Raw genomic sequence first — 23,830 nt, forward strand, 5'->3', positions numbered from 1 at the left:
GGAGGAAGGGAGGAAGGGAGGAAGGGAGGAAGGGAGGAAGGGAGGAAGGGAGGAAGGGAGGAAGGGAGGAAGGGAGGAAGGGAGGAAGTGACCGACGCTTGTGGCCATGGGATAGAGACCATAGAAGCTATCACTAACATAGACTATTAAACGGGATGATACCCTGGATGTCGTTTTCCAGAAAGCATAGGTGAAAATAACTAAGGGTCATGCCGCTTTTCCCTCTCAAATCCATGCACCGACCGCCTGCCAGCACTTATTCGGATTACTGATGGATATGTATGCATAGCTGGGGACTCCTTCCCAAGCTGCTGAAAGGAGTGTGCAAACCCGGACTCTTGGCCGATGACGGGGAGACTAAGCTGTTGCCCCCAAACCAGGAATCTCCACAGCCAAGGACTTGGAGGCTGCCAAATTGCAAGGTTTTTGCGGCATGACCGTGACCGTCTCCGCATTCCCCTCACCAAAATGGCCTACAAAAAAGGCGTATCGGGGAATAGACACGTGCCGGGAATTGGAGAATCCACACAAAAGTCCCCATCCTTCAGTGAAGATCCCTCCCTTCATCCAATCCGCTCACACCCATTAAGCCAGCAAATCCCACCCGGGGCAGCTTGTGCGTCTCCTGTCTGGGTCCTCTTCCTTCATCATATCGATTGAGCCCTGTTGTCATCAATGTCTCGCACGAGAGCACACCATGCAGGCGACCAAAGACGCCGCCGAGTCCGTTGATGTGAACGCGGCCGTGGCCACAACCTCAGGCGGTGCAGGCGCCGAACCCACTCCGAAACAACAGCGTTTGTTCATCGCCCGTCAGGTACTGTTCCTTCCTTGACCCGTATGGCCACCTGTGGAACCCCCCATGTCTGACTCGGTTTGCCCTTCCCCAGGCGTGCGAGATATGTCGCCAGAAGAAGACGCGTTGCGATGGCGGCAACCCGTGCGGCATGTGCCGGTCCAGCGGGTTAGAGTGCGTCTTTGCTGAGCGCAAGGCCACCAAGTGAGCGGCCCCCGGGCTCCTGGCCCAGCAGCCGGATTCCATGTATCTCGTACTGAATGCCATGTGTGTGTATAGGAACGAGGTGTCTCTTGGCATGATCTTCAATGCCCTGCAGCGCATCGAGCGCAAGATCGAGCACCCTGCCCCTTCCCCCGGCGCCGGTGCCGGTGCCGGTTCCGCCCAGGCCGTCTTGTCGTCCAAGCGCCGTCGGAGGGAGAGTAGCCTGAGCCAGGGCTTCGTCACGTCTCCCGGCGCCACTTTCCGTGATGAGCCTCCGGAGCCGTATGTGCAGGCTGCTGCTGGCACGATGGCCCAGATGACTACGGCCAGCCCGGCCAATACCGTCAACAGCACCGTCTCCGCCCCACGCTCTGCTCCCCATGTACCTGTCATCGAGTATCCTGCTCGGCAAGCTGTAACGTGGCCTGTGATTCATTCCATGCTCAAACGTGCCCTCGGCGAGGACAGGTACCAAGGCTACAGCGTCATCCAGGCTACCTTGACGGAGCAGAAGCGGCCTCCCATTGCCTTTGCGCCTGCCTCGTCCATGTCTGTGCATCACCTGTCGCGTCTGCATATCTCTCATGTCAGAGACCTCTGTGACAAGTTCTTTGCGACGTTCAACCTGACCTATCCCATCTTGGACCGTAAGCTGTTCAGTCAGCATACTTTGGGCGTTGCCATCAACAGCGATTTTGGATATAACATCGAGAGTTGCCTCGTTCTGGTCGTCATGGCTCTGGGCACCTACGGTCAGAGAGCACTCCATGAGGGTGGTTTTGGCTTTCCAGCGGCTCTCGCAGGTGAGGCTGGGCCTCGGGTGTCTGAGTCCGTGCCGGAGGATGGCTTGAGCTTCTTCAACGAGGCTCGTCAGCGGATAGGTCTTATCAACTGTGACAACAGTATCCAGAGCTGTCAATACTATCTACTCTGCGGGTAAGCGAAACTGGGTGTTAGTGAATGCTTGAATTCACTGCTAACAGGTGCAGACTCTTTTACTCACAACTCCTGCGTCCAATTGACTGGTGGACAATGGTCAACCGAGCCAGTGTTTGCGTGACCAGTTTCTGGGCATGGTATGTTCACCCGTTCTCAACTCTACGTAGATCTAGCTAACAGACGTGAAGCCCACCTGAGCAATGCGACGGCTGGATGATCGACATGCAGGCCCGCCTCTTTTGGAACACAGCCATGTTCCAGGCTCTGCTCACTCAGGAGCTTGATCTGCCCATTTCCAACCTGGAAGACTTTGAGGATCGAGTGCCTCTTCCCAAATTTGTCGAGTTTCCCGGCCTGTCCTCGATGGTGTCGCTGACAGCTACCACGAACGAGAGTGATGAGCGTGATGCTTTCTGTCACTACCACTTCCTGTCACAGATTGCGCACCGCATCATCCTGACACGCATGTGTGACAGCATGTTTGCAAGCCGAAAGAAGCGTTCGCTCCCGCCACCGACTTCTGAAGTCACAATGACTACCATGTCGAGGGCCGACTACCCGCCTCAGGCCCTCGAAGATGAACTACTACACCAGCTCGATCAGTGGCGTCAGCAACTACCTCCGTATCTACAGTGGGATGATGCTGCCCCTGTACCGCTACCAGACTCGCCAGAGAACATACTCGTCGAGCCTTGGCTGCGAGGCCGGTTCTGGATTGCAAGATATCACCTGAGGCGGCCATTATTGCAAGTTGTGCTCTTTCTTTCAAGGTATTGAGTAGCTCGCTAACGATGAGATGCATGCAGACACCGCGCTCTCCACCACCCAGAAACCATGACAAACGCCGACTTTGACAAATGCAGAGACGCACTCTCCTGCCTTTTCAAGTGGCACTCCATCGTGAGACACGGGCTGACGATAAGGAGTTGCCTTCCGCTCACATTCTTTATCTGCACTCAGTATGTCCCTGCCTCTTTCAACGATCTGGCAGTGCCCAGATGCAGACTTTGAGAAACTAACGCATCTAATGCTGGTGTAGGTTGTTCGGCCAACTCCTTATTCTGGAAGCTCTCCGTCGCTCTCCTGTCCAGCAATTACGCGAACTCCCGCCTGACGATTACGACTTGTGGTGCCGGTTCGCCTTGGGAATTCTCGAGGAGTATGCCTCGGCCAGTCCGATCGTCGCAAGGGACTTTGAGATCGCTTCTGCGCTGCTGAGCGGCAAGTGACCGTCGCAGACTGTAGTAGCCCGGACACATGAAACAAGCCTCTTTGTCGAGACCCTCTACAGCTTAGCGGGAGGCCCTCCCGTACCCGTTGAGCTCGTCAAGCCACCGTCCACAACCAGCGTCTGGCCCGTGATATATCCCGCAGCCTTGTCGCTCGCGAGAAAGACCGCCGCGCTCGCGACGTCCCAGGCGCTGCCCATACGGCCCATCGGAACATTGTGCTCGGTGATCTTCCTGAACGTCTCCCGCTCCGAAGGATCGGCGCTGTGCTCCAGCCGCGCCACGACTGGGACGTACATCAGCCCCGGCGCCAGGCTGTTAAGCCTCACGCCCTTGGGCGCGTAGATGCACGCCGTCACCTTGGTCAGGTGCACCACGGCCGCCTTGGCCGCGTTGTACGCCACCTGCGGCTTGCCCAGGTAGCGCAGCCCCGCGATCGAGGCGTTATTAACGACGGCCCCGGAGGCCTGGCGCTCCATGACGGGCAGGACGAACTTCATGCTCAGGAAGACGCTGCGCAGGTTCAGGTCCAACTGCTTATCCCAGACCTGCTCCGGCAGCGAGGCCGGGTCCCCGGCCGCCGTGGCGCCGACGTTGTTGACGAGAATGTCGATGCGGCCGTGCCTGGCCAGGCAGTCGTTGACGAGGCGCTCGACGTCGTCCGCCCTCGTCACGTCGGCGCGCACGACGTCGACCTGTGCCGAATGGTACCGCTGGCGTATTCGGTCGACGGTGTGCTGTGCGGCGGCGAGGTCGATATCGCACCCGAAGATGCGGACGCCGTTGTGGGCGAGCATGCAGGCGATGGCGGCGCCGTTGCCCCAGGTAGCGTCTCCGGCGGCACCCTCGAGGCGACCCTGCCCGACACCGAGGACGAGGGCGACTTTGTCCTTGAGGTCTGGGTAGGTCGGGTAGCTGTCAGGCATTGTTGAGTGTGTGTAGTCGAGATTAATGGCTCGAGGTCAGCAACTAGGTGCTTGAAGTTGCTGGTACGGTCTTTTCTTGTATGTAAGGGGGCTGGTGGAAACGTTGAGCCGTAACCTCTTACGAGATTGTAGCAAGAAAGAGTCCAGGATTTGTTACTAGGAGAAATAAATCTGGCTCCTCCGGCTCAAAGGAAATCAACTCATGCAGGAACTGGTGGAGTTTGTTGCTCCCGTGCGGGGATGACATCGTCCGGAGTTGTGTTGGTTTCCCAGAAGACTCTCCTCACAAGACTTTGTGTGCGGAGTAACCTAGAACTTAGAACCCTTCCTGCATTAGTAGGAATTCGTTGAAGTCAATCCACTTGCCATATGAATTGAGTATATTGTGTAGGAGAAGGCTCTAGACCGATAGTTCATTCGTATTATCCATGTCCAGATCGGGGATGCTTGGACAACTCCGAGCTTTCTGTCTTAGCGGGCATGCCGATCAGTGGTCAAGGTTGCATGGATCCAGTTGGCCGCACTTTGTGTACCATCTCCCTAGTTCTGACTCGTCAACTGGACAAGCTGGACCCCATGGGGAACCCGCTCACCCCCACCGCACCCTGGGCAGAGCGGAGGTGATTTCGTGCGATCAGGCAAAACGGGGCATATAATCCTCCCTCGTCCGTCAGCCCACGGGGAGTGGAGGCGGCATGAACCTGCGCACACACACACTCGTCAGCTGTGTAATTCTAGGCATCTAGAGTGGCCGAAGCAGAAACTAGGAGCTTTCCTGTTTCCGCAACTCCTCCCGCTTCTTTGAGTTAAAAGACTGGGGAAAATCGACCAGAAGTTGCAAGATTTTCCTCCTCTCTCTTGCTTGATCCTCTATTCCTTTCTCTTGTCTACCTTGAATCATCCATTCCCTCTTATTCATCTCGAGGCTGTCGATAAATTATCATGACAAGCACGGAGAAGGTCGACATGGCAGCCAACCAAGGGGTTGACGTTACGAACGTCGAGAATGGCAAGGTCGAGTCTGAGCTTGGCGCTGCCGTTCCCAACTTCAGTGAAGAGGAGCGTGTCATCGAGAAGAGGTGAGTGAGACTCGACAAGAATTCGTACAACAAACTCCTTTCCACAGAGGCCTGACTGAAGAATCCCAGGATTGTCCGCAAGTTCGATTATCGCCTGTTGCCCACCACGGCGCTCATCTATCTTCTTTGTTACATCGATAGGTCCAACATTGGTGAGTCCTGTCAACCCACACACAAAGCCTTACCTGCCCTGTCCTCACAGACAACTCATCATCCTGTGTGCTTTAGGTAATGCCAAAATCCTCAACGCCGACACGCACGATGACATCATGTCCACCAACCACATCAGTCCCAATGACTTTACCATCGCCCTCATGCTGTTTCTCGTGGCGTACTGCATCTTTGAGGCGCCGAGCAACATGGCCTTGAAGATCTTCTCCCCCCGAGTGTATGTGTTAATATCCTCCTATCTGCCTGTGCACATTTGAAGCGTTTTGCTGACCAGAGTACACGGCCACACAGGTGGCTGTCATTTCTTGTGGTGGCCTTTGGCGCTTTCTGCATGGGGATCGCTGGCACGACCAACACGGCCGGTGTCACCGCTCTCCGTTTCTTCCTCGGTGCTGCCGAGGCTGGCGTCTTCCCCGGGATGATCTACTACTTTTCATTCTGGTACAGACCCCAGGAGAGGGCGGCTCGTATCGCTTCGTTTATGTGTAGCGCTACTCTCTCTGGCGCCTTTGGGGGGTGAGCCGATAGTCTTGATCCTTTGTTGTGTTGAAGATGCTGATTGTGTCTGTTTGATAGATGCATCGCCTATGGAGTTGGACACATGAATGGAGTTGGTGGATTAGAGGCATGGCGCTGGCTCTTCATCCTGGAGGGTGCCCCGTCTGGTAAGTTGTCACCGACATTGTTGTTTCCGCCTCGTACTAACAATGTTTTCATACAGTGGTCCTCGGTTTCTTCCTCTTCTTCCTCCTCCCTAGCTACCCGGAACATGTTAAGTGGCTCTCGGAGGAGGAGAAGCAGATCCAGTCTCGCCGAATGGGTATCCATAGCCTTGCAAGGTACGCAATGCCCAATATAATTACTTTCCTCGGCTCTTGATGAGAACTTGCATCTAACATATTCTTGTCTTATAACAGTGAAGAGAAGCTCAACTGGAAAGATGCCAAAGAGGCTCTTAAGACCTGGCGCTATTACGTCCACTACCTCGCCTACTTTGGCGCCGGTAGTGGTGTTGCTTCCCTGTCGCTCTTCTCCCCGACCATCGTCGCCGGCATGGGCTACAAGGGCCTTAATGCGCAATTGTACACCGTCCCCCCTTATGCCGTTGCTTATGTAGGCGCTCTCACCACCTCATACATCTCGGACAAGATGGGCAACCGGGGTATTGTGGCTGGCTCTTCTTTCGCCATGGCGACCATCGCTTTCATCATCATGGGTAAGAATACAAGTTTGATTTTCATGTTCTTTTCCCTACTTTGCGATTTTGAGACTTTTTCTTACACACTGCGTCGTGTAGCTGCCCTTCCTGGCGAGAACTTCAAGGCTCGCTATGGTCTTCTGTGCATCGCCTGCACTGGTGTCTTTGGCGGCTTGCCTGCCTTGTGTGCCTGGGTCGGAGACAACAGCCGCACCACGACAGCTGGCGGTCTCGTCACTGCTCTCAACATTGCATTCTCCGGACCCGGCCAGATCATTGGTGTCTGGATCTACCGCGCTCAGGATGCCCCCGTGTACCGCCTGGGTCACGCGCTCAACGCTGGGTTCGTGTCCATTGGTGCCATCTCCAGCTTTTCGCTGTACTTCTACTACAAGAACCTCAACAAGAAGTTGGTTGGTACCAATGAGCAGAGATGGTATGTGTAAAGTCAGATCAAGGCACGACAACAGAGAACAGGCAGGACACGATGGAAATAACGAAGCAGTTGGGGAAAGTCTTCTAGGCAGCAAGGCATGGTTTTACAGCAGTCGTGCTTGAAAATTCTGATTTAAGAATGCAGTAAAGTTCAAACCAATGCCACATTGAACCATATATATGACTGGTGCTACACTTACCAGACCTTTGTGGTGTTCTGGGTCAGTACCACAACTCTGAAAATGTGAATGATCAGCATCCAGCTCCACGGCAAAGGGTGGCAACGAGATTGCACCCAGAGAGACAGAACCATGAGCTCAACCCTGCTCGCAAATGCCGCGAGTGGGATGACGGGACCGCCGTCGGAAATTGCCCAGGTGTCAGTGTGAGGCGAAGTATCTGATCGGCTTTTTAGGCCGACGAGAAGCCATGGGCTGATGCTGTAATCCCCCGCATCTGTTCATGCACGCGCGGCGGGGGAGGCAGGGGGGATTTCTTGGCCAGTCGAACGGGGAAACTAGCGATTCCTCCGCCTTGCCCTCCCTCCCTCCGCACTTGCATGTTTACTCCTCTCTCACGCCCGACGAGACGAACCCACCTGCTCTGGGGACAGTGTGGAGTATTCCACTTGCTCACAGGCAACGGTAGACAACTGCGGCACACGATCGCCCTGGCCGCCCTGATCGGTTGGAGCGCAGGTGCTCTCTCGGAGCTCTGTAGCGAGATCGGTGCTTTGTCCTGAGTTTCATCGCGGTTAAGAGTGCTGGGCATCTCGTGATGAAAGAGCGCGAATGATACGTCCCCTTTTCAGCCGCACCTCCTGGAAGACAGCATCAGATTATCATGGCCGTCACAGTCACTCTAGACCCCAGCCTGCCGGCCCAGGCCGCCGGCAAGACGGCCATCATCACCGGCGGCGCCAACGGCATCGGCGCGGCGACGGCAGCGCTGTTCAACCGGCACGGCGCCCACGTCGTCATCGCCGACCTCTCCTTCGCCCAACAGGCCGCCGAGTCCCTCATCGCCACCCTCGCGCACCCGGACAAGGCGCTCTTCGTGCCCGTCGACATCCTCGATTGGGATCAGATGAACAACCTCTTCAAGCAGGCCGTAGCCAAGTTCGGCAAGATCGACATCGTCGTCGCCAACGCGGCCATCATGGAGACGAGCCCGGTGCTGGATATGGATGCGCTCGATAGCAAGGGGGATCTTGTGGAGAGCAGGGAGGCGAACAAGGTTATTGATGTCAACATCAAGGGGACGTTGAACAGTACGTTTTCCGCCAAAGTCGCCCTCCCTTGAGGCTCTTACGGGCACTGACATAGATATAGCGTTGAGATTAGCGATACACCACATGCGCTCCTCAGGCGGTGGCTGCGTAGTCATGATCGCGTCAACATCGGGCTACTTTGGCGGCACGGGAGTTACAGGCTACGTCACTTCCAAGCACGGCGTGGTCGGCCTGATGCGCTCCTCGCAGAGCACGGCGGCCAAATACGGCGTCCGCATCAACGCCGTAGCGCCCTTCTTCACACCCACGCACATCACGTCCTCATATGCCGATGCCTGGAAAGCGGCTGGCTTGGAGGCGAATACGCCCGAGGGAGTAGCGGCTGTCATCATGCAGGCTTCGCTGGAGCAGAAGAGTGGGAAGTGTATCCTGGTAAGTGCTTGACTTGAAAAACCTTGCATTTTCATTCTACCCGAGTACCGCTAAACCGTTCAACGTGGGGAAAATTGCTAACTGGAAACCTCATCGCAGGCTATTGGAAGTCTATTGAAGGAGATGGAGGGTCCGCACGCGGAGTTCACGCCGGAGTGGGTTGGGGAGGATGTCAATGCCATCATGGTCAAGGCTGGCAAGCTGTTTGCAGACCTCGGTGGCTATCCCTTGCCCAAGAAGAGGTAGCATGGCTGTCGAATAAACAAGTTGCTCCCCTCAACGACACCCAGAACTGGCCAACTGGTCCAGAACACCCATAGCAAAGTCCGTGTGCCTCTCCATGACTGGCCGCATCTTGACCCGGATGGCTGGGTTCAAGAGATACTGGGAAGCCACTAGCTCAACGATAAAAGTTCGGAGGGGGTCTTGAGGCAGGGTTGACGCGAAGAGCTCATCTGCCATCGCTGGCAAGCCATCGTATGCCAGCCAGAAGTTCTCCACGGTCCCTCTAAAGCGCTTCTCAGCCAACAACTTGAGTGCTGGAACATCGTACTTCTCGGCCATGACGTAGACCCTGAGTGAGATAATGATGCTCGCGACCAGGATATTGTCCTGGCAGTTTGCTGTCCCCGGAGGAAGCTTCCCCTTGTTGGTTTCCTTGTTATACAACTCACGCAAGCAATTTGGATCGGTATGCTCCGACACCTCCGAATCGTAATCCAGAGGATCCACTTCCATCTCTGAAATGTCTCCGTTTGTATCGCTTCCCTCTGTCACTTCCATCTCTGAATCGTCTCCGTCTGTATCGCTTTCCTCTGTCGTGGAATATTCATCATCTCCCTCTTCGTCGCTCTGGGCCTGGTCGGCTGATGTGACGCTTTCATGACTTGCGTCTCCATTGGCGGCGTTGCCTGGAGGCGTCGTTGTGTTTGACAGTATGCTGGCGCGTTCTAGACCACCCTCCTGAACGGGTCCCAGTGTCGCTGCTGCAAGACTCTCTGATACTGCCGCTGGGCTCATCATCGCAGGCTTTGACGGTAGACAATCCAGATGCTCTCCATCGGAGTAGGTCCCGGCATAGAGAAACTGGAAGAAGCGATCCAAGATCTCTGGGTTTTCCTCAGGGAGGTCAACATTCTGCTCGATGCCCTCCTGCGGCCACTGTTAGCTTGGATGCGTCAACAAGGCGTGGGTCAGCTACATACTTGGAAGCCGCTGTTGCACGCCTTGTCGAAGAACGGCGACTGCGAGCACACGATTGCCTTGTGCACCCGGAACTGCTGGCCGCGGCAAGTCACTGTCAGGTCGGACATGTGTCCACTCTGGTACAACGGCTCCAAGGCCGCGTGAATCATAGATGTGGCCAGAAAGGCCATGTCGCCTCCGCCGTTGCAGAGTGCTGTTCTGAGCTTTTCGTCGCGAGTGTGGGATTTTCGCTGCCAGGGTTCCCGCGTCTCTTGCTTGTCGCTCATATTGGCTGATGGTCTGTGGACGATGGAAGACTGAGCAAGCTTTCCCGCCGGGTTTTGTTGAAGAAGGGCAGCCCTGGGAAGACGGGATTACCTGAGAGGAACAGAAGTCCAAAGATCTGTGAGGTTGAAGGAGCGGTGATGTGGGGTCAAAATTGGGCTGCCTGGGAAATTTGTGGGGAAGCCACCACCGCTGCTGTCACCTCGCGCCTGCCTTGCTAATTAACACGTCTAGCCTACACCAAACATCCAAATCCCAGTCACTCTTGAGGAAGGAAGTCACATCTTGTTTGCATTGAATACTTCACAAGCAGGCTGATATATCAGACTGATATATTAGACCCAGGAGATGGGTTTGCCAAATGACCAAATGCGGGGCCAGTTCAAACCAATCACAGCCCGACTGTTCCTTTGGAGGCCTGAAGCTCAGCCGCACCTGACTTTTTCAATCACGTTCCCGCCACCAAGGCTCGATGGAGAAACCTCACGACGCGAGGGATGTGCCACTGACACTCCTCAATGTGATTTGAAAAGCTGGTAATATGAGCGACCAGGCATTAGATCACGCCGACCAGCAAGCCGCGACAGCTCCTTCTCGATCGTCGTTGACGCCCGAGGAGCTGGAAGCGATGCGGAAGATGCACGACTTCTTTCGCGAAGCCAACCGCATGTGCGAAGAGCAGCAGCCTCCAAAGTTTAGCTACCTGAGGCTGCGGCTGGACTGGATTCGGCTCATTGATCTGCAACCTGGGTCCGAGGACGATCCAATAGTCTGCGCCCTGAGCATGCAACCCCTTCAAGAGCTCCCCGCCGACGAGTACGAGGCCGTCTCGTACGTATGGGGGGAGAATTTACACAAGGAGACAATCACTTGTAACTGGCGCATTCCCGTTATCACCGCGGACTGGCAAATAGCATTCGCGGCCCCGAAAACCATCACAAACAACTTTTCAGTGACATCGAATGTACTAGGTCTACTGAAAGGCTTGAGATATACGGATAGGCCGCGAAGACTTTGGATCGACCAGATATGTATCGACCAGGAAGATGAGGCGGAGAAGGCCGAGCAGATCAAGATCATGACCGACATCTATGCCGGGGCGACCCGCGTGCTCATCTGGCTCGGCGATGGGGCAGACATTTCTGAAGAGGACACCGAAGACATCTTCGCGGCGATTGATCTGTACGCAAATCTATCAGAGCTTTCTGAGGCGGCAATTTTCAGCTTCTTTTCATGGGTCATCACTGGGGAGACAATTGACGTCTACGATATGCAAGAAGAAGACGAAGAAGGGCACTCGACGCGTACACATCACGGCATATGGAGACAAATCTTCAGGAAACTTCAGCCAACACTAGCAATATTGAATGATCCAGGTTTGGGAATTGAACCTCGATTGCAGGGAATCATTTGTCCAGGTGCCGATCGCTTTCTGCGTTTCCTCGAAGAAACTCCCTGGTTCCGCCGAGCGTGAACCTTCCAAGAGACAGTCATGGGACGCGAGGCGACTATCGTTCTGGGGAGGTGGAGTAGGGGGTGGGAGGCGATCTACAAGGCCTGCCGGTACCTTGCGACAGGATTCCACTTGACAAGAGCCCGACCTACTCCGTGTGGGCATAGCCGTTCTTTTCATACAGTTGCCGATGCGGTTGTCTCGCGTGGGGAGTACCGTCGGGACCTTGCCATGACACAAATATTCAGGCAAGGACCTTCACACCCGCAATTCAAAGAAACGATAGAACAGGCGCAAATTGCCGATACTTACGAGCGTCTCAAGAAGTGGCGCCTCAAGAGGCTTCTTCCCGAGCTTAGATCAGCTGGTGCGACCGAGCCCAAAGATAAAGTCCTGGCACTGACTGGATTCGCACACGATGATGGCCGCAAGATTGAACTCCCCAACCTGCCACACCAAGTGTCGCTTCTCTACCTGACCGTTGTCAAGTACTGGATGACCACTCCGGACGACAATCTCTACATACGTACTCTTGGACAGCGAGGGGAGGCAACAGAGTTGTTTAGGGCTGACTCGTGGCCTTGTCCCTTGTCGTCCAACGAGCCAGAATTGTCGTTCTTGAGCCACGTGGGCCAAAGAGCCCTGGACAGCATTCCCTCGTGGGTACCTGATTGGAGTGTTCCATCCAAGGTCAGGCCATTGATTGAGAGAAAAGTGTTCTGTGCCAGCGGACGCTGGACAGAGCCAGTGGAACTAGACGACTCTGGCGCACATCCCCTGCTCCGCGTGAAAGTGATCAAGGTTGCAACTATCGACAGGCTTACTCCCGATATGACCGACATCCAGGCAAATATGGATATTCTCAATTTGGTGGCTTCATAAAGATCAACCTACCCGACAACTAACCTGAACTATTTTCAAGTGTACAGCCGCATAACTAGTCAATACAGCTTCGACGTTGCCCAGACGCCAGAACGCCTAGAAGGAGATGCCAATGACAGCTTCTGGGCCTATGTGAAGAAAATGGAGACAACTGCGGCTGGGGATGGCACAGTATCTCGAGGGGTACCACCCGACAAATACACCCCAGAGAATCTCCGGGAAGCAAGAAGGGCACAATTTTCCAAAGCCAAAGGGCGGGAGAGAGCCTTCTATGCAGGCCGCACCATGTTCACATCGAGCAACGGCCTGATCGGGCTAAGCCCTGCACATGCAGCTGTAGGGGACAGTGTCATCATAATCGCGGGCGCGCATGTGCCATTTGTCGTCTCCAAGCGACCTGACAACTACTACGAGATCAAAGGAGAGTGTCTCGTCTATGGTATCATGCACGGGGAGGTGATGCAGGATGTGCCAAATGGAAAGATCAAGGAGCTGACACTTGTCTAGGACAGGGAATTGCGTGAGACAGTTTTTAATATGCACAGTGCCGGACGAGCAACTTTGGAGCAATCGTGTATTGTATCAGCTAGATCGACTTAGAAGCAATCTCAAAAGAAGTCATTGGAAACTAGCTGTCAGAAAGGAAGAGCTCCAAATAGACCATGCCATAAGCGAGTGTACTGTGGGCGAGCACCACGCAACCCCTGACTGCATCCCCTACCAGATCCGCTAGACTTGAAAATGCCAGCAGAGGGCTTAGATAAAAGTAGCCACTTCGCCACTTTACAGGATGTTGAGCTTCTCACCGACGAGGCCGACCACGGTGGCGAAGCCGACGTCGGCAGCGGGAGTCACCTTGAAAGTCTTGCTGGCGCTGTCCCAGGTCGCCTTGTGCGAGTCGTGCTCCTCGGAGTGGCTGCCGCCGCCACCGATGCCAATGGGGATGCCAAAGATGCTGATGCTGCCACCGGCGCTCGACGTCTCCTTGTACTTGGTATCGATGGTGCTGGCGGTCGACGCGCCGACGGTGATCTCGTAGCCGAGGCCCGTGGCGATGACGAGCTGGCTGACGCGGGCGAGGGCCTTGACGTCCTTGGGAGCGTCGCTGCGGAGCTTGTACTTGGACGTGTCGATGTTCCTGCGGAAGAGAGGGCGTTAGTGGCTGGGCTTTTCTTATGTATGGAACTTCAATGTTGCCAAGGGCCATGCAATGATGTGGGGGATGTGCTAGGCCAACACGTACCACGAGCCGGGGACAATATCGACCAGCTCGATAGTGTCATAGGTGATCTTGACGGAGACATTGGTGCTGTCGGAGCCGGTCTCGAGCCTGGTGGACTCCTCCGAGTGGCTGGCGCTGGCGTTGAACGAGAACCAGCCGCAGAAGGTAGAGGCGCTGACGCTGGCGCTGCCCGAGGTCTGGCCAAAGTCAAAGTCGGAAGTGTTCTTGCCCGTGTCGATGGTGAAGGAGACAGAGTTCTCCGGAGTGTAGTCGCCCGTGGCCTTCCTCATGGCAGCCTGGACCGCCGCCTTGTACTTGGGGGCATTGAAAGCAGGGATGCGCTGGAAGTCTGGAGGGGGCACCTTCTCGCCCGCGTTGGCCTTGCGCACGAGCTCGGCAGGGCTCAGGATGTTGCCGAAGGCACCGTGCATGTTGACACTACGCTGTGTTAGCCATGTGCAGGAGGACAGACTAGCGTTCAAAAGAGCCAGCTAGCCCTGAGAGGTAGGTAAACGTACCCTGGCCAGTCCTTCTGCTGGTCGCTACCCTGGTCGTACTTGGACCTGTCCTTGTTGATAGTCGCAGCCATGGGTCCAGCAATCTGGTTCTGGATGTTCTGGATCGTGGAGCCGATCTGGGCAAGCTGCTTCTGAGCAGCAATGAAGGCGGGGGCGTTGCCGGAGTAGACCCAGTCATAGAAGCCCAGGGTGGTCAGACCCAGGTCCTTGTCGTCCTTCCACTGGGAGGCCGCATTCGCTCGCTCCGTCGCGTACTTCTTCTGCATAGCTGCCTGGTCCTGGAGGGCTGAGAGCAGCGCCGCATCCAGCTTAGCGTCCGGCTTGCCTTGCTATGACGGGATCAGTAAAAGTTATCGCCGGACGAAGCAGGGCATCTTACCAAGTCGACCCAGTTCAGGTAACTGAAGCTCACTGTTAGTGGGCGAAGAAAGTAAGCAGTGATCCAGGAGACGAGACTTACGTGCCGATGGCCTCGTAGTAACCATGCAGGGCAGAAGGGTTGTAGAAGAGGTTGTCAGTAGCCAAAAGGTTGTTGCCAATGTCATACAGACCCTGATAAGTGTACTCATCAGGGATGTAGTCACCGGCGACGGGACCCTTCTGGGCCTCGGTGGCTAGGAAGAAAGCGCCAGTCTTGCCGAAATTGGCTCCGGCCTTGTCCTTGATGGCCTGGCCGTAGTAGAGCCAGAACAGCTGGTTGATCTTGTCGGACGACATGTTTGTTGGATGTGAGGATGGAAAAAGGTATTTTGAGTACTGTGTTTGGTCTTGAAAGAAGAATTGTAGGATTGCTGAGGTGCTGATTTGTTTCTCTGCGATGAGACGAGCAGGAAATGCGTCCAGAGACAGGAGTTGAGCTGCACTTATATATACTTGAGAAGCCTAATGGAGACGTAGAGTGCATACCTGAGTTTCCTCTCTTGCCATGAACTTTCCTTTCACATGTCGCGGGTAGCTCGGCCATGCCCCATGAGTTCGAACTAGGCAACCTTCTCCTCCACAAGTCTAGACTCAGCCATCACAGCCCATCACAACTAACCACGCTCTCAGTCTCAACCCGGAACGCCCATTTTGGGATCGTCGATGCCGCCATTGCCGGTTTGCCGTGTTCTTTTGACCGTTCAACGATAATGTGATGCAACGATTATCCGCAATCCTCCGAACCCAGGGTAGGATTCTGTGCTAACAGCCAGCCACGGCGTTGGACCAATCTCTATACGGCCTCGGTCTGCGAGTCGACGATCTTGGGGTCAGCATGTCGACGTTTTGGGATGCTGTCCTTCGCCGTCGTTGTTGAGCACGCGGCTCGCTGACGTGGTATCGACGAGAGTCAAAAGAAAGGCGGCTGCATAGCAGCATGAGCTACTACAGCTAGCCAAGAGTTGCAGAAACTCTCGCCTACAGCACAACTCCACGCTGAGGCTGTGATTGGGTTGCATCGGACCCGCTCTCGGCTGGTCTGAGGCAATAGCCGTTCCGGTACTCAGCTGGCCACCAGGATCAGCAAGCCACTGAGGTCGACCTGCTCCCAATGCGGAAATCCCGCCAGCCACCACACCGTTGACCATGCAGAGCGGGAACGCTTGTCTCACCTCTTTCCGTAAAGGATCAGTCGACACTGCGGTCTGGGGCGCGAACTTCACCAGCTGGGACTGACCGCTGATGTTTCTCGACCCTTTTGGGACGTTGCACAGCAGAATAAGTTGCCGCTGTCAAAAGGACAACAAGGATGGTGAGACTGGAGCAAAGGAAATCACCACAGTCGATCAGAGTCACACCCGATCAGAGTCACACCGAGCCATTTCAACGGCAATAAATATTCTGGTGTCCTTGTGTGTTGAATTTGTGTTTTTGCGTCGCCAGAGGCAGCCTACCTCTATCTCTACAGATTCAACTGTTCTTAACTTCTTGTCTGACTGCAACCATCACTACATAGCTGAGGCTAGAGTTGAACATGTCTACACCTTTGCCCAGATCCTTGCAGACCCTTCTGGATATTGGCATCGTCCAGTCAGCTGCATCGGACCGTGCCGATCCCCTAGCTCCCGTGCCTATCAGGGATGGCCCTGCAGCACTTAGTGGCTCTCTCGCTGCATCAAACCAGGTCGTCCCCATCCCACCACGGTTCGTTGCTCCCAGGCCCAACGCACCCAACGGCCCCGATGCTGCCCCTGCCACGCAGCCCCCTCTCTTCTGGAAGGCCATTGGTCTGTGCCTCAAGAGCAAGTTCACCAGCTCTGGTAGCCTGTCCGACGATCACCGCGCAATCTTCTTTGGCGACCCAGGACAGCTTGGCGTTCTCGAAGGGCTTGGATGTCCTCCCGAGGTGACAAACTATCAGCTCTTCACCTATGGAGATATCATGCAACGTGTCAACTTTCCAACTTTCAGGTTGTCGGGACGTTCCTACTTTGACTTTGTCGACTTGTAAGCACATGCATACAGCCAAACCTGTGCAACGCGGACCATCACTAACTTCCTTCTCCCTAGGTACTTGGAAAATGTCGGAGAAGTAAGTCATATTGCTGTGTACAACAGAGCGAAATTGATTTGAGCAAGACTGACCACCTCCCATCGCAGGAGAATGAATCGCCCGAACTCGTACAAAGTCGCGAGAACCTGATCGCAGCCAAAGGCAGGAAAGACACAGTCTTCCGCAGCCACCTACAGGCTCAGAGCTCGAAGACCAACAATTCCTTGATCGATGCCATTCGCAGCAAGGGCAATTACAGTGCCGCGTGGCAGACAGAGAAGACCGCCCAGCAGGCTCTTGCCGACCTCCGGGCTCCGTCATTGAGCAGTGCCTCCGCCCAACTCGAAGTTGTTCGACTTGCCGATATGCGCCTTGAACCCCAGAAAGGGTATGAACACCCCTCTCTGTTGTATTCGTGTGTCATTACTGACATGCACTAGCAACAACATGCCGGTGATCACGGTTGATCAAGACTGGCTGCAGATGGCTTTGCACGACCTAAATCACAGCATCAAAGACCTAGTTGACCCCACCACTGTCTTCTATCAACCTTTGTACACCTTGCCGTTCTATGAGGTCACCACCGATTACTGGATCAAAGCCAGTGTCGCTTCGACCGACATGGTGCGCGACGGACCGTATCAGATACCTCTGGCTAACGTCTGGGATCGTCTTTGGGCTGATCTTGGGCATCCGTTGCTCGACCAGGCAAAGCCTCATGAGAAGCTGACGGACGACCAGAAGAAGTTCATCAACTCGCTATCCGCCACGCTGACCTTCATCCAAAAGCCCTATGCTGGAAACGTCAGCCGGGGCCTGTGGGACGTCAGTGACATCCGCAGCATGTTTCCGCTGCAGCCCAACGCCCCAAAGAGTGTCAAGAACCCGGTCTGCAAGACCTCGAAGCTGATACTCACGTGGGGCATCGAGATAGAACTGACTATCCCAGAAGTCATTTCTCTGGACGAAATCGCCAACACCACGTTGGCGATCATGGACTTGCCGCTGAAGCGTGTCGCTGGAAGCAGTAACAAACTGGTGTTTTCCGCTGGGAATGATGGGTTCCCAATCCTTATGGGGGCTCTTGCAGATGTAGTCTAGTTCAACAAGCTATGAATTACTGTGCGCAAGGAGTTCAAGCTTCCTCATGTAGTTCAGAGCAGGGTCACACTATATGACACTAATAGAGTCTTCATGTTGAATTGGTAGACGTTCGTGCTGTCCCATATCGTGATAGAGGTCTTCGTTCCCTCAGCGGTGCTTATGAGTGAATCAGTAACGTTGCTGCTCCTCATGAGCTTTGAAAACATCCATATTAGGTTAACTCACCGATGTGCCGGGGATGAAAAGAATGAAAGAGTGACATTCTGGCTCAACTCCTCGAGAATGTCGACGATGGCCTTGCTACTAGCAAAGGGCTGCCGCGCCGCCCCAAAGTTGCCTTCAAAATATGGAACAAACTCCCGGCTGCCAATGATGGGAGTTTGCAAAACCCGCGTGTCTGTAAAGGGGTCGTTGAAGAACCGGCCGGTGATCAGCTGGGCGAGTGACATCCAGATGGCTTGGTACGTGAAGTATTCGAACTCCATACCCCAGGGGTCCATCCTCCCGTTCGGCGCACCCAGCGCGATTGTGTACGGGATCTTGTCTTGCAGGGAGGTAGTCACTTCTGTCGCCTGGACACCGTTAACAAAGTCGAACTTGGTATCGTATGTAGCGTTGTAGAGGCTGCATATGCTGTATGCCTCCTCCTGGTATTGACCCGCCTTGACCCATATATCTAGTGCTTTGGGGAGGGTCGCGTTCTTGAGATCTTCATAGGACATTGGCAGATTGGTGAAATCGAGCGCTGTGAGCTCGTTGCGAGGCGTGTACGCCGGTACGAATGCATAATAGCTGACGAGAGGCCTGCCTTTGATGCGAAAGACTGAGTCGTCCGGCACTGTCTGTTTGTCGACTGCCTGGATAGATGCGATCGCTGTATCGTCTGCTTTCTTGCAGCTGAGGACTGGGGCGTGGAAGCCGATTCGGTAGCTAGAGTTACTGTACTGCTGCACCATTGCCTGGATGCGGCCGCTTGAACAGGTCGCTGAAGAGAGCACCACTGTCTGTGCGTTCGGATACCGGTACTGAATGCCTGAGTTGGAGTTTGTAGGGTTCAGACTGAGCGGGCACAGTCCTTTTGTGCATGTTGCCATGGCGGCGAAATTCGAGGCATTGCTGAAGCCTACCATGGGCACCGTCGCCTCTACTGTGTGTGAACTGGTGCGAGGCGCAGAGACGACCGTGAGCGTCGACGGCGTGACGATGGTCGACAGCGGAATGCACCATGCTACAATTGCAAGGACAGTTGCGACCTTGGCAGTGCGAACCATGGCAAAATGTCGGAAGTTTGTAAAGTCGGATACACTGGAGAACATCGCATCGATCGTCTTCAAGCTTGGGTTTTTGCGGTCCAAGGCGGTCCAGACCTGCTGAGCGTGGGCGACGATGACGGCCACGGTCCAGCACGTCTTGGCCACAAAAGCCAGCACCGACCCGATACGCAGCGTCCATTCCTGGGAAAGAGGTGCTACCGAGACAGATCTGCCGTCCATGGAGTGATAAAAGAGCAGATGCCCGAGGGCCCCGAGAAAGCCTACCAACACCAGGACTCCCATTTCCGTGGGCGCGCCAGAGAACCGCGAGCCGCCATCATGTCGACGCGTCCTCGGCTCGGTCCGCTGGCGGCATAGCCTGCGCTGGCTGTTGTCGCTCATTTGCGTCACCTCCTGCTCGAAACTCGCCGCACTCGCCAGGGGAACTTTGGTGTACTCCATGATGTGGTCCGCGAATTTTGCGAGGCCATGTTGTCTACATGATTAAAGCCTTTGAGAAATAGGCCACACCGAAAGGAAAAGGCAGCAGAGTCCATCACATTCGGACTCGTCCCCATCACGTCGCGCCCGCAGGGGGGGGTTTGCAAGCCGAAGCTGCGGCTAACACTGCGGCAGTGCCTGGTATGGGACGGATGCCATCTCCTTAATTTCTGCTGGGGTCGCCAGGATCAAAGCGCCAAATGCAGACACCTGACTGGTAACTAGCTATTGATGGAACATTTAGGGCTGAGCATGTGGGACTGATGCGAGCTATTCAGCACTGAGCCCAAAAAGTCGACTTACACAGCCCCCATCCCATCCTGAACACCGACGCTTGCCATTCTGGGTGCGAGCACGACAAGAAGAGTAGTGTATGCGATGGATTAGAATCTGTCGATATGTACTGTAAGCTAACAGAATCGCCGGTCATAGCATGCCTTTGATGAGAGAAAGAAGGGAAGAAATTGTAGCTCCGCCCGCCTTGATAGAAATACCACCGCAAGCATCCACATCACCATAACTCGCAGGTGGGCGGCTCCTTCTTGGGGGCGTCGAAGGCCTGCAGAAAGACGCTCTCCCAGCGAACCCTTGATCCACGCTAGACCAGGCGAGTGGATATCCCGTTTCAGCTGGGACAGCGTCTGCTCCAGCGACCGGATCTGGCACTGAGCGCGGAGAACGTTGGTCCTTCTAGTAACTAGGGTAATGAATGTACTCTGTAGAACATTGTGCGTGGTGCCTTACCGTGTCGTCTTCGTCCAGAGTGACGTCCGGTGTGAAAAATGTCGCGATTTCCCACTTCTGAAGGTTGATAAAGGCTTCCGAATTGGTCTTGTTGGAACAGTCATCGACTGGGAACATATTGGCAATGATGTTCAGGAAATCCATCAAAGGATCAAGGCCAGCCTTCTTGATGCTGGTCTGGTCCATGCAAGTGTGGTATGTCTGCTGCATCCGTGCCATCGCCAGATTTTCTCTATCGGTCTCCACCTGGTCCTTTGAAAGCGATTTTGTGACCCAGCCAACATCTGAACCTGTCGGATACGGCCCCTCGAGAATTTTCTTTATGCCTCAGTACACATCGTGTTGGATCTGAGGCAAGACCTCTACTTGTACAGAGTCATCTCCGCTCGAAATCTTGGTACGGCTTTCCCACGGCGTGATTCGGGGCAGAGAATCGTTGCGGCCAGGTCAAGCCTCCGGTTTCGAAGCAGTGTGTAGTGTTGAGCATCTCCCGGGGTTTCCACAAGTAACGGTAGCAGTTGAATGGAGATGTGAGTACGAGCCTATTTGTTCTCCAACAAACTCTGTTATGCGGCATGCTGTTTTATATATCTTCGATTTTATCTACGCAAAGGAAAACTCCAAGAGTTGGGTGGCACTTTTACAACCGACGGTTTTTTCCATCTTCGCTTAGGCGATCCTTGAAGACAAGGGCAGCTTAACGCTTATCACGTAATACCCCCCAAAATATGAGCCACAAGACGAGGCAGGTAATTTGCGACGATTGGAGCAGTTAAGCTTACTCCAGCATGGCTGAAGGGGTGGTGAGTGGGGGAAGGAATAATAGATATCCAGAATACTGAAGAGACGAAGTATCAAAGTCATCTAGAGAAGTCGGGGTAAATTGGCCTCCGGGATGATTAGGGTTCTCGAGAAGCTGTTGGCCGCAAAAGCCATCTGTTTCGTCAAGTATATGCTTCATTTCATCTTGGTCTTTGCTTTCTGGATAAAATCTTGTGATGCCAACCCGGGAGAGATATGTCTGTTTGATTCAATATTGATAGAAAGAAGCACAGTAGAGGTTGCCAATGCTAGAGACCTTCAGAATGCAATTGTAATACTGCAAAGAAAAGGCTTCCGGGATGCTCAATCTCCCGATGAGAAGAAGAGAGTGTTGGATTCGGTCCACGATCTAATAATCGAGTGTGCAACGACGAGAATGCATGTGCCCGCATCGGGGTTTTGCTTGCCCGCCTCGTTCGACCAGATTGCTCAAGGAACACCAGAACCATGCATGCTGTAATCGTCTCTATAGCTTGCCAACTTCAATTCATTCATCCAAGAGATGCTCTATCCATTCTCAAGAGTATAGCGAGCTTCAGGAATTCGTGGTTCAGATAGTGGTGAATATCGTGCAAACTTATGGAGCTCAAACGATGAGCGGCCATGACACAAAGCTTGTAACACATGGCGCCACATGCCTACAGTCCTCGGCAGAGGAACATCGAGGTTCTTGAGGCAGTCTTTCAACTTTTTGCCAGGGCCCGGATTCACGACTGGCACCAGCCTCGTCCAGCCAGCACGATGCCAGGGCAAGGTGAGTCGAGACAGACCACATCTCTCCCGCTGCACACAGCATTCCATCAGGTTGCACGAAACGCGCCAGCTCTCTCCACCAAGTCCGCCGCTAAGGCCGGGACTATTGTCCATTGCGAGCTTCCTCCCCCCTGCTAGCGAGGCCCATCCCCCACACCAGCTCCGAGACCAGCCTCCCCGCATCCAACAACCAGTCCAAGTTTTCGGGCGTCTTTTCAGCTCAAGCTTTGCCAGCCCCTCTCGTATTGGACAGCCGGGCGGCCAGCTCACCCAAGTAACGTTAGCTCAGCCGCCCAGGGCGTTACGGACTTGCCTGAACCGGAATGCGCGGGCCATATGCATATGCTGGCTTGCGTGTCTTGGGTGTCTTGGATGTCTTGGATGGAGACAGCTCAGTCCAAGTGTCGTTGGTGCAACAAACAATTCATTGTCTTTGTTTGCCCACCCACACACGCCCCCATTCTTGGTGCTAAAGCATGCGAACTAACGACACGACGGGCCCACCACCACCACCGGCTGGCAGCATGTTCGGGCGGTGATGCCGAGGCACCGTAAAGCCAAGAGGTACAAGAGGGATCGATCCCTCTTGCACCCCATCTCTCCGTCGACTCTCGAGACACCTCCCCCTGCCCCACATCCATCTCCAGAAGGAAGCCCGCGATGAAGCCCTCTACTCTGCTCGCAACCGCGCTCTCCGCCACCGCCGTCGCGGCGGCCGGCAACGATACCTCTTCTGACTGTGCCACCGGCCTGTACATGATCGTCGCGCGGGGAAGCGGCGAGCCCGCGGGCACGGGTCGCATGGGCACCGTCGCCGGCAACGTGACGGAGCGCATCCAAGGGTGCAAGGTCGTCCCGCTTGACTACCCGGCCCAGTTCTCGGGGTACAGCGCCTCGGAGGGTGCTGGTGTGACAGCCATGCGGCTCGCCATCGAGACGTACGTCAAGAAGTGCCCGTCGGGCAAGTACGCGCTGCTGGGCTGGTCGCAGGGTGCGCAGGTCGAGCTCGACACTATCTGCGGCACATCCGAAGGCCAGGTGTTCAACAAGACGGAGCCCATTGACACCAAGCTGACCGAGAATCGTAAGTGCCTTCCTTCCCCTCCCCCCCGGAAGCAAAGACCGTGGTGCGGCGAAGCTCCAGTGGTGCTTTTTGTGCTAACGAGCTGGCGCGGCGCAGTTGTCGCGGTGGTTGGGTACGGTGACCCGACACACGTCCCGGGCCTGTCTTGGACACTCGGTACGAGCAAGGACAAGGGCGTAAGTCTCCCCCCTTCCCATCTCATGGCATGCCCTCCAATCTTCAGTGAGATGGCGCAAAGGCTGAACGAGGCTGACCCTCCGTCTCCAGATTTTCCCCCGCCAGGACACCGCCGCCTGCGATCCCTACGCCAGCAGGATCCACACGTGGTGCGACACTGGTGACATCTACTGCGACGGCGGCAACATCACCGCCGTTCACAGCAGTTATTTTGCCAAGTACACCAGCGCGGCCGTCGACTTCATTGTGGAGCGGTACAATGCGGCGGTGAACGGCACATCTGGCGGCGGCAACTCTTCGTCCGGCGGCTCCGGCTCCGGCTCCGGCTCCGGCTCGGGTAGCGGAAGCGGAAGCGGAAACGGCGGATCGAGCAAGACAAGCAGCTCGACACCGTCGCCTACGTCTTCGACAACGAAGAACGGCGCGGTGCGGATGAGCGGCGGCGCTGTGGGATATGTCGTCGCGGGCGTTCTAGCTCTGATGATTTACGCGTAGTGAATAGGGACGAAACAGAAAATGAGTTTATGATTGCACCACACACGGTTTTATCCTACTTTCACTACCGTAACATCGCCCCATACGCTATCATCTGAGGTGATGATCGACGTAGGAACATGCATGTCAGACTCGCTGTTGCAGGCCACTTCAAAATGCCAAGACTTGCAAGTCGCCAAAGGGTTGTAGTCTATGTACAAGTAGTCTTCGTAATTGACCTGAAGCGGGTCAGACTACTG

General features: G+C 54.9%; 9 protein-coding genes across 9 annotated transcripts; 4 read left to right on the forward strand and 5 right to left on the reverse strand.

Annotated features, from left to right (window-relative positions):
• Positions 1-697: 697 nt before the first annotated feature.
• Positions 698-3,168, forward strand: E0L32_011332 (uncharacterized protein; the record flags this gene model as incomplete). Its single annotated transcript, XM_031134050.1, has 6 exons — positions 698-817; positions 891-1,000; positions 1,076-1,936; positions 1,990-2,076; positions 2,128-2,709; positions 2,979-3,168. The coding sequence occupies 6 exons, from the start codon at positions 698-700 to the stop codon at positions 3,166-3,168; spliced, it is 1,950 nt and encodes a 649-aa protein (XP_031000650.1).
• Positions 3,169-3,224: 56 nt separating this feature from the next.
• Positions 3,225-4,094, reverse strand: E0L32_011333 (uncharacterized protein; the record flags this gene model as incomplete). Its single annotated transcript, XM_031134051.1, has 1 exon — positions 3,225-4,094. The coding sequence occupies one exon, from the start codon at positions 4,092-4,094 to the stop codon at positions 3,225-3,227; it is 870 nt and encodes a 289-aa protein (XP_031000651.1).
• Positions 4,095-8,916: 4,822 nt separating this feature from the next.
• Positions 8,917-10,112, reverse strand: E0L32_011334 (uncharacterized protein; the record flags this gene model as incomplete). The annotated part of the gene is made up of 2 exons (XM_031134052.1): positions 8,917-9,792; positions 9,846-10,112. The coding sequence occupies 2 exons, from the start codon at positions 10,110-10,112 to the stop codon at positions 8,917-8,919; spliced, it is 1,143 nt and encodes a 380-aa protein (XP_031000652.1).
• Positions 10,113-10,651: 539 nt separating this feature from the next.
• E0L32_011335 (uncharacterized protein) lies at positions 10,652-12,952 on the forward strand (the record flags this gene model as incomplete). The annotated part of the gene is made up of 3 exons (XM_031134053.1): positions 10,652-11,486; positions 11,748-12,089; positions 12,486-12,952. 3 exons carry the CDS (start codon positions 10,652-10,654, stop codon positions 12,950-12,952), a joined length of 1,644 nt encoding a protein of 547 aa, XP_031000653.1.
• A 276-nt stretch (positions 12,953-13,228) lies between these two features.
• Positions 13,229-14,902, reverse strand: E0L32_011336 (uncharacterized protein; the record flags this gene model as incomplete). The annotated part of the gene is made up of 5 exons (XM_031134054.1): positions 13,229-13,583; positions 13,689-14,105; positions 14,186-14,514; positions 14,565-14,586; positions 14,646-14,902. The coding sequence occupies 5 exons, from the start codon at positions 14,900-14,902 to the stop codon at positions 13,229-13,231; spliced, it is 1,380 nt and encodes a 459-aa protein (XP_031000654.1).
• A 1,237-nt stretch (positions 14,903-16,139) lies between these two features.
• E0L32_011337 (uncharacterized protein) lies at positions 16,140-17,759 on the forward strand (the record flags this gene model as incomplete). The annotated part of the gene is made up of 4 exons (XM_031134055.1): positions 16,140-16,612; positions 16,676-16,697; positions 16,766-17,046; positions 17,099-17,759. 4 exons carry the CDS (start codon positions 16,140-16,142, stop codon positions 17,757-17,759), a joined length of 1,437 nt encoding a protein of 478 aa, XP_031000655.1.
• Positions 17,760-17,983: 224 nt separating this feature from the next.
• On the reverse strand, positions 17,984-19,477 carry E0L32_011338 (uncharacterized protein; the record flags this gene model as incomplete). The annotated part of the gene is made up of 1 exon (XM_031134056.1): positions 17,984-19,477. One exon carries the CDS (start codon positions 19,475-19,477, stop codon positions 17,984-17,986), a length of 1,494 nt encoding a protein of 497 aa, XP_031000656.1.
• Positions 19,478-19,942: 465 nt separating this feature from the next.
• Positions 19,943-20,377, reverse strand: E0L32_011339 (uncharacterized protein; the record flags this gene model as incomplete). The annotated part of the gene is made up of 2 exons (XM_031134057.1): positions 19,943-20,206; positions 20,261-20,377. The coding sequence occupies 2 exons, from the start codon at positions 20,375-20,377 to the stop codon at positions 19,943-19,945; spliced, it is 381 nt and encodes a 126-aa protein (XP_031000657.1).
• Positions 20,378-22,495: 2,118 nt separating this feature from the next.
• E0L32_011340 (uncharacterized protein) lies at positions 22,496-23,591 on the forward strand (the record flags this gene model as incomplete). The annotated part of the gene is made up of 3 exons (XM_031134058.1): positions 22,496-22,919; positions 23,016-23,095; positions 23,187-23,591. The coding sequence occupies 3 exons, from the start codon at positions 22,496-22,498 to the stop codon at positions 23,589-23,591; spliced, it is 909 nt and encodes a 302-aa protein (XP_031000658.1).
• Positions 23,592-23,830: the final 239 nt, after the last annotated feature.

This window comes from Thyridium curvatum (genome assembly GCF_004353045.1).
Source record: "Thyridium curvatum strain D216 chromosome Unknown NODE_104_length_128155_cov_78.148999, whole genome shotgun sequence".
NCBI classification, from domain to species: Eukaryota; Fungi; Ascomycota; class Sordariomycetes; order Thyridiales; family Thyridiaceae; genus Thyridium; species Thyridium curvatum.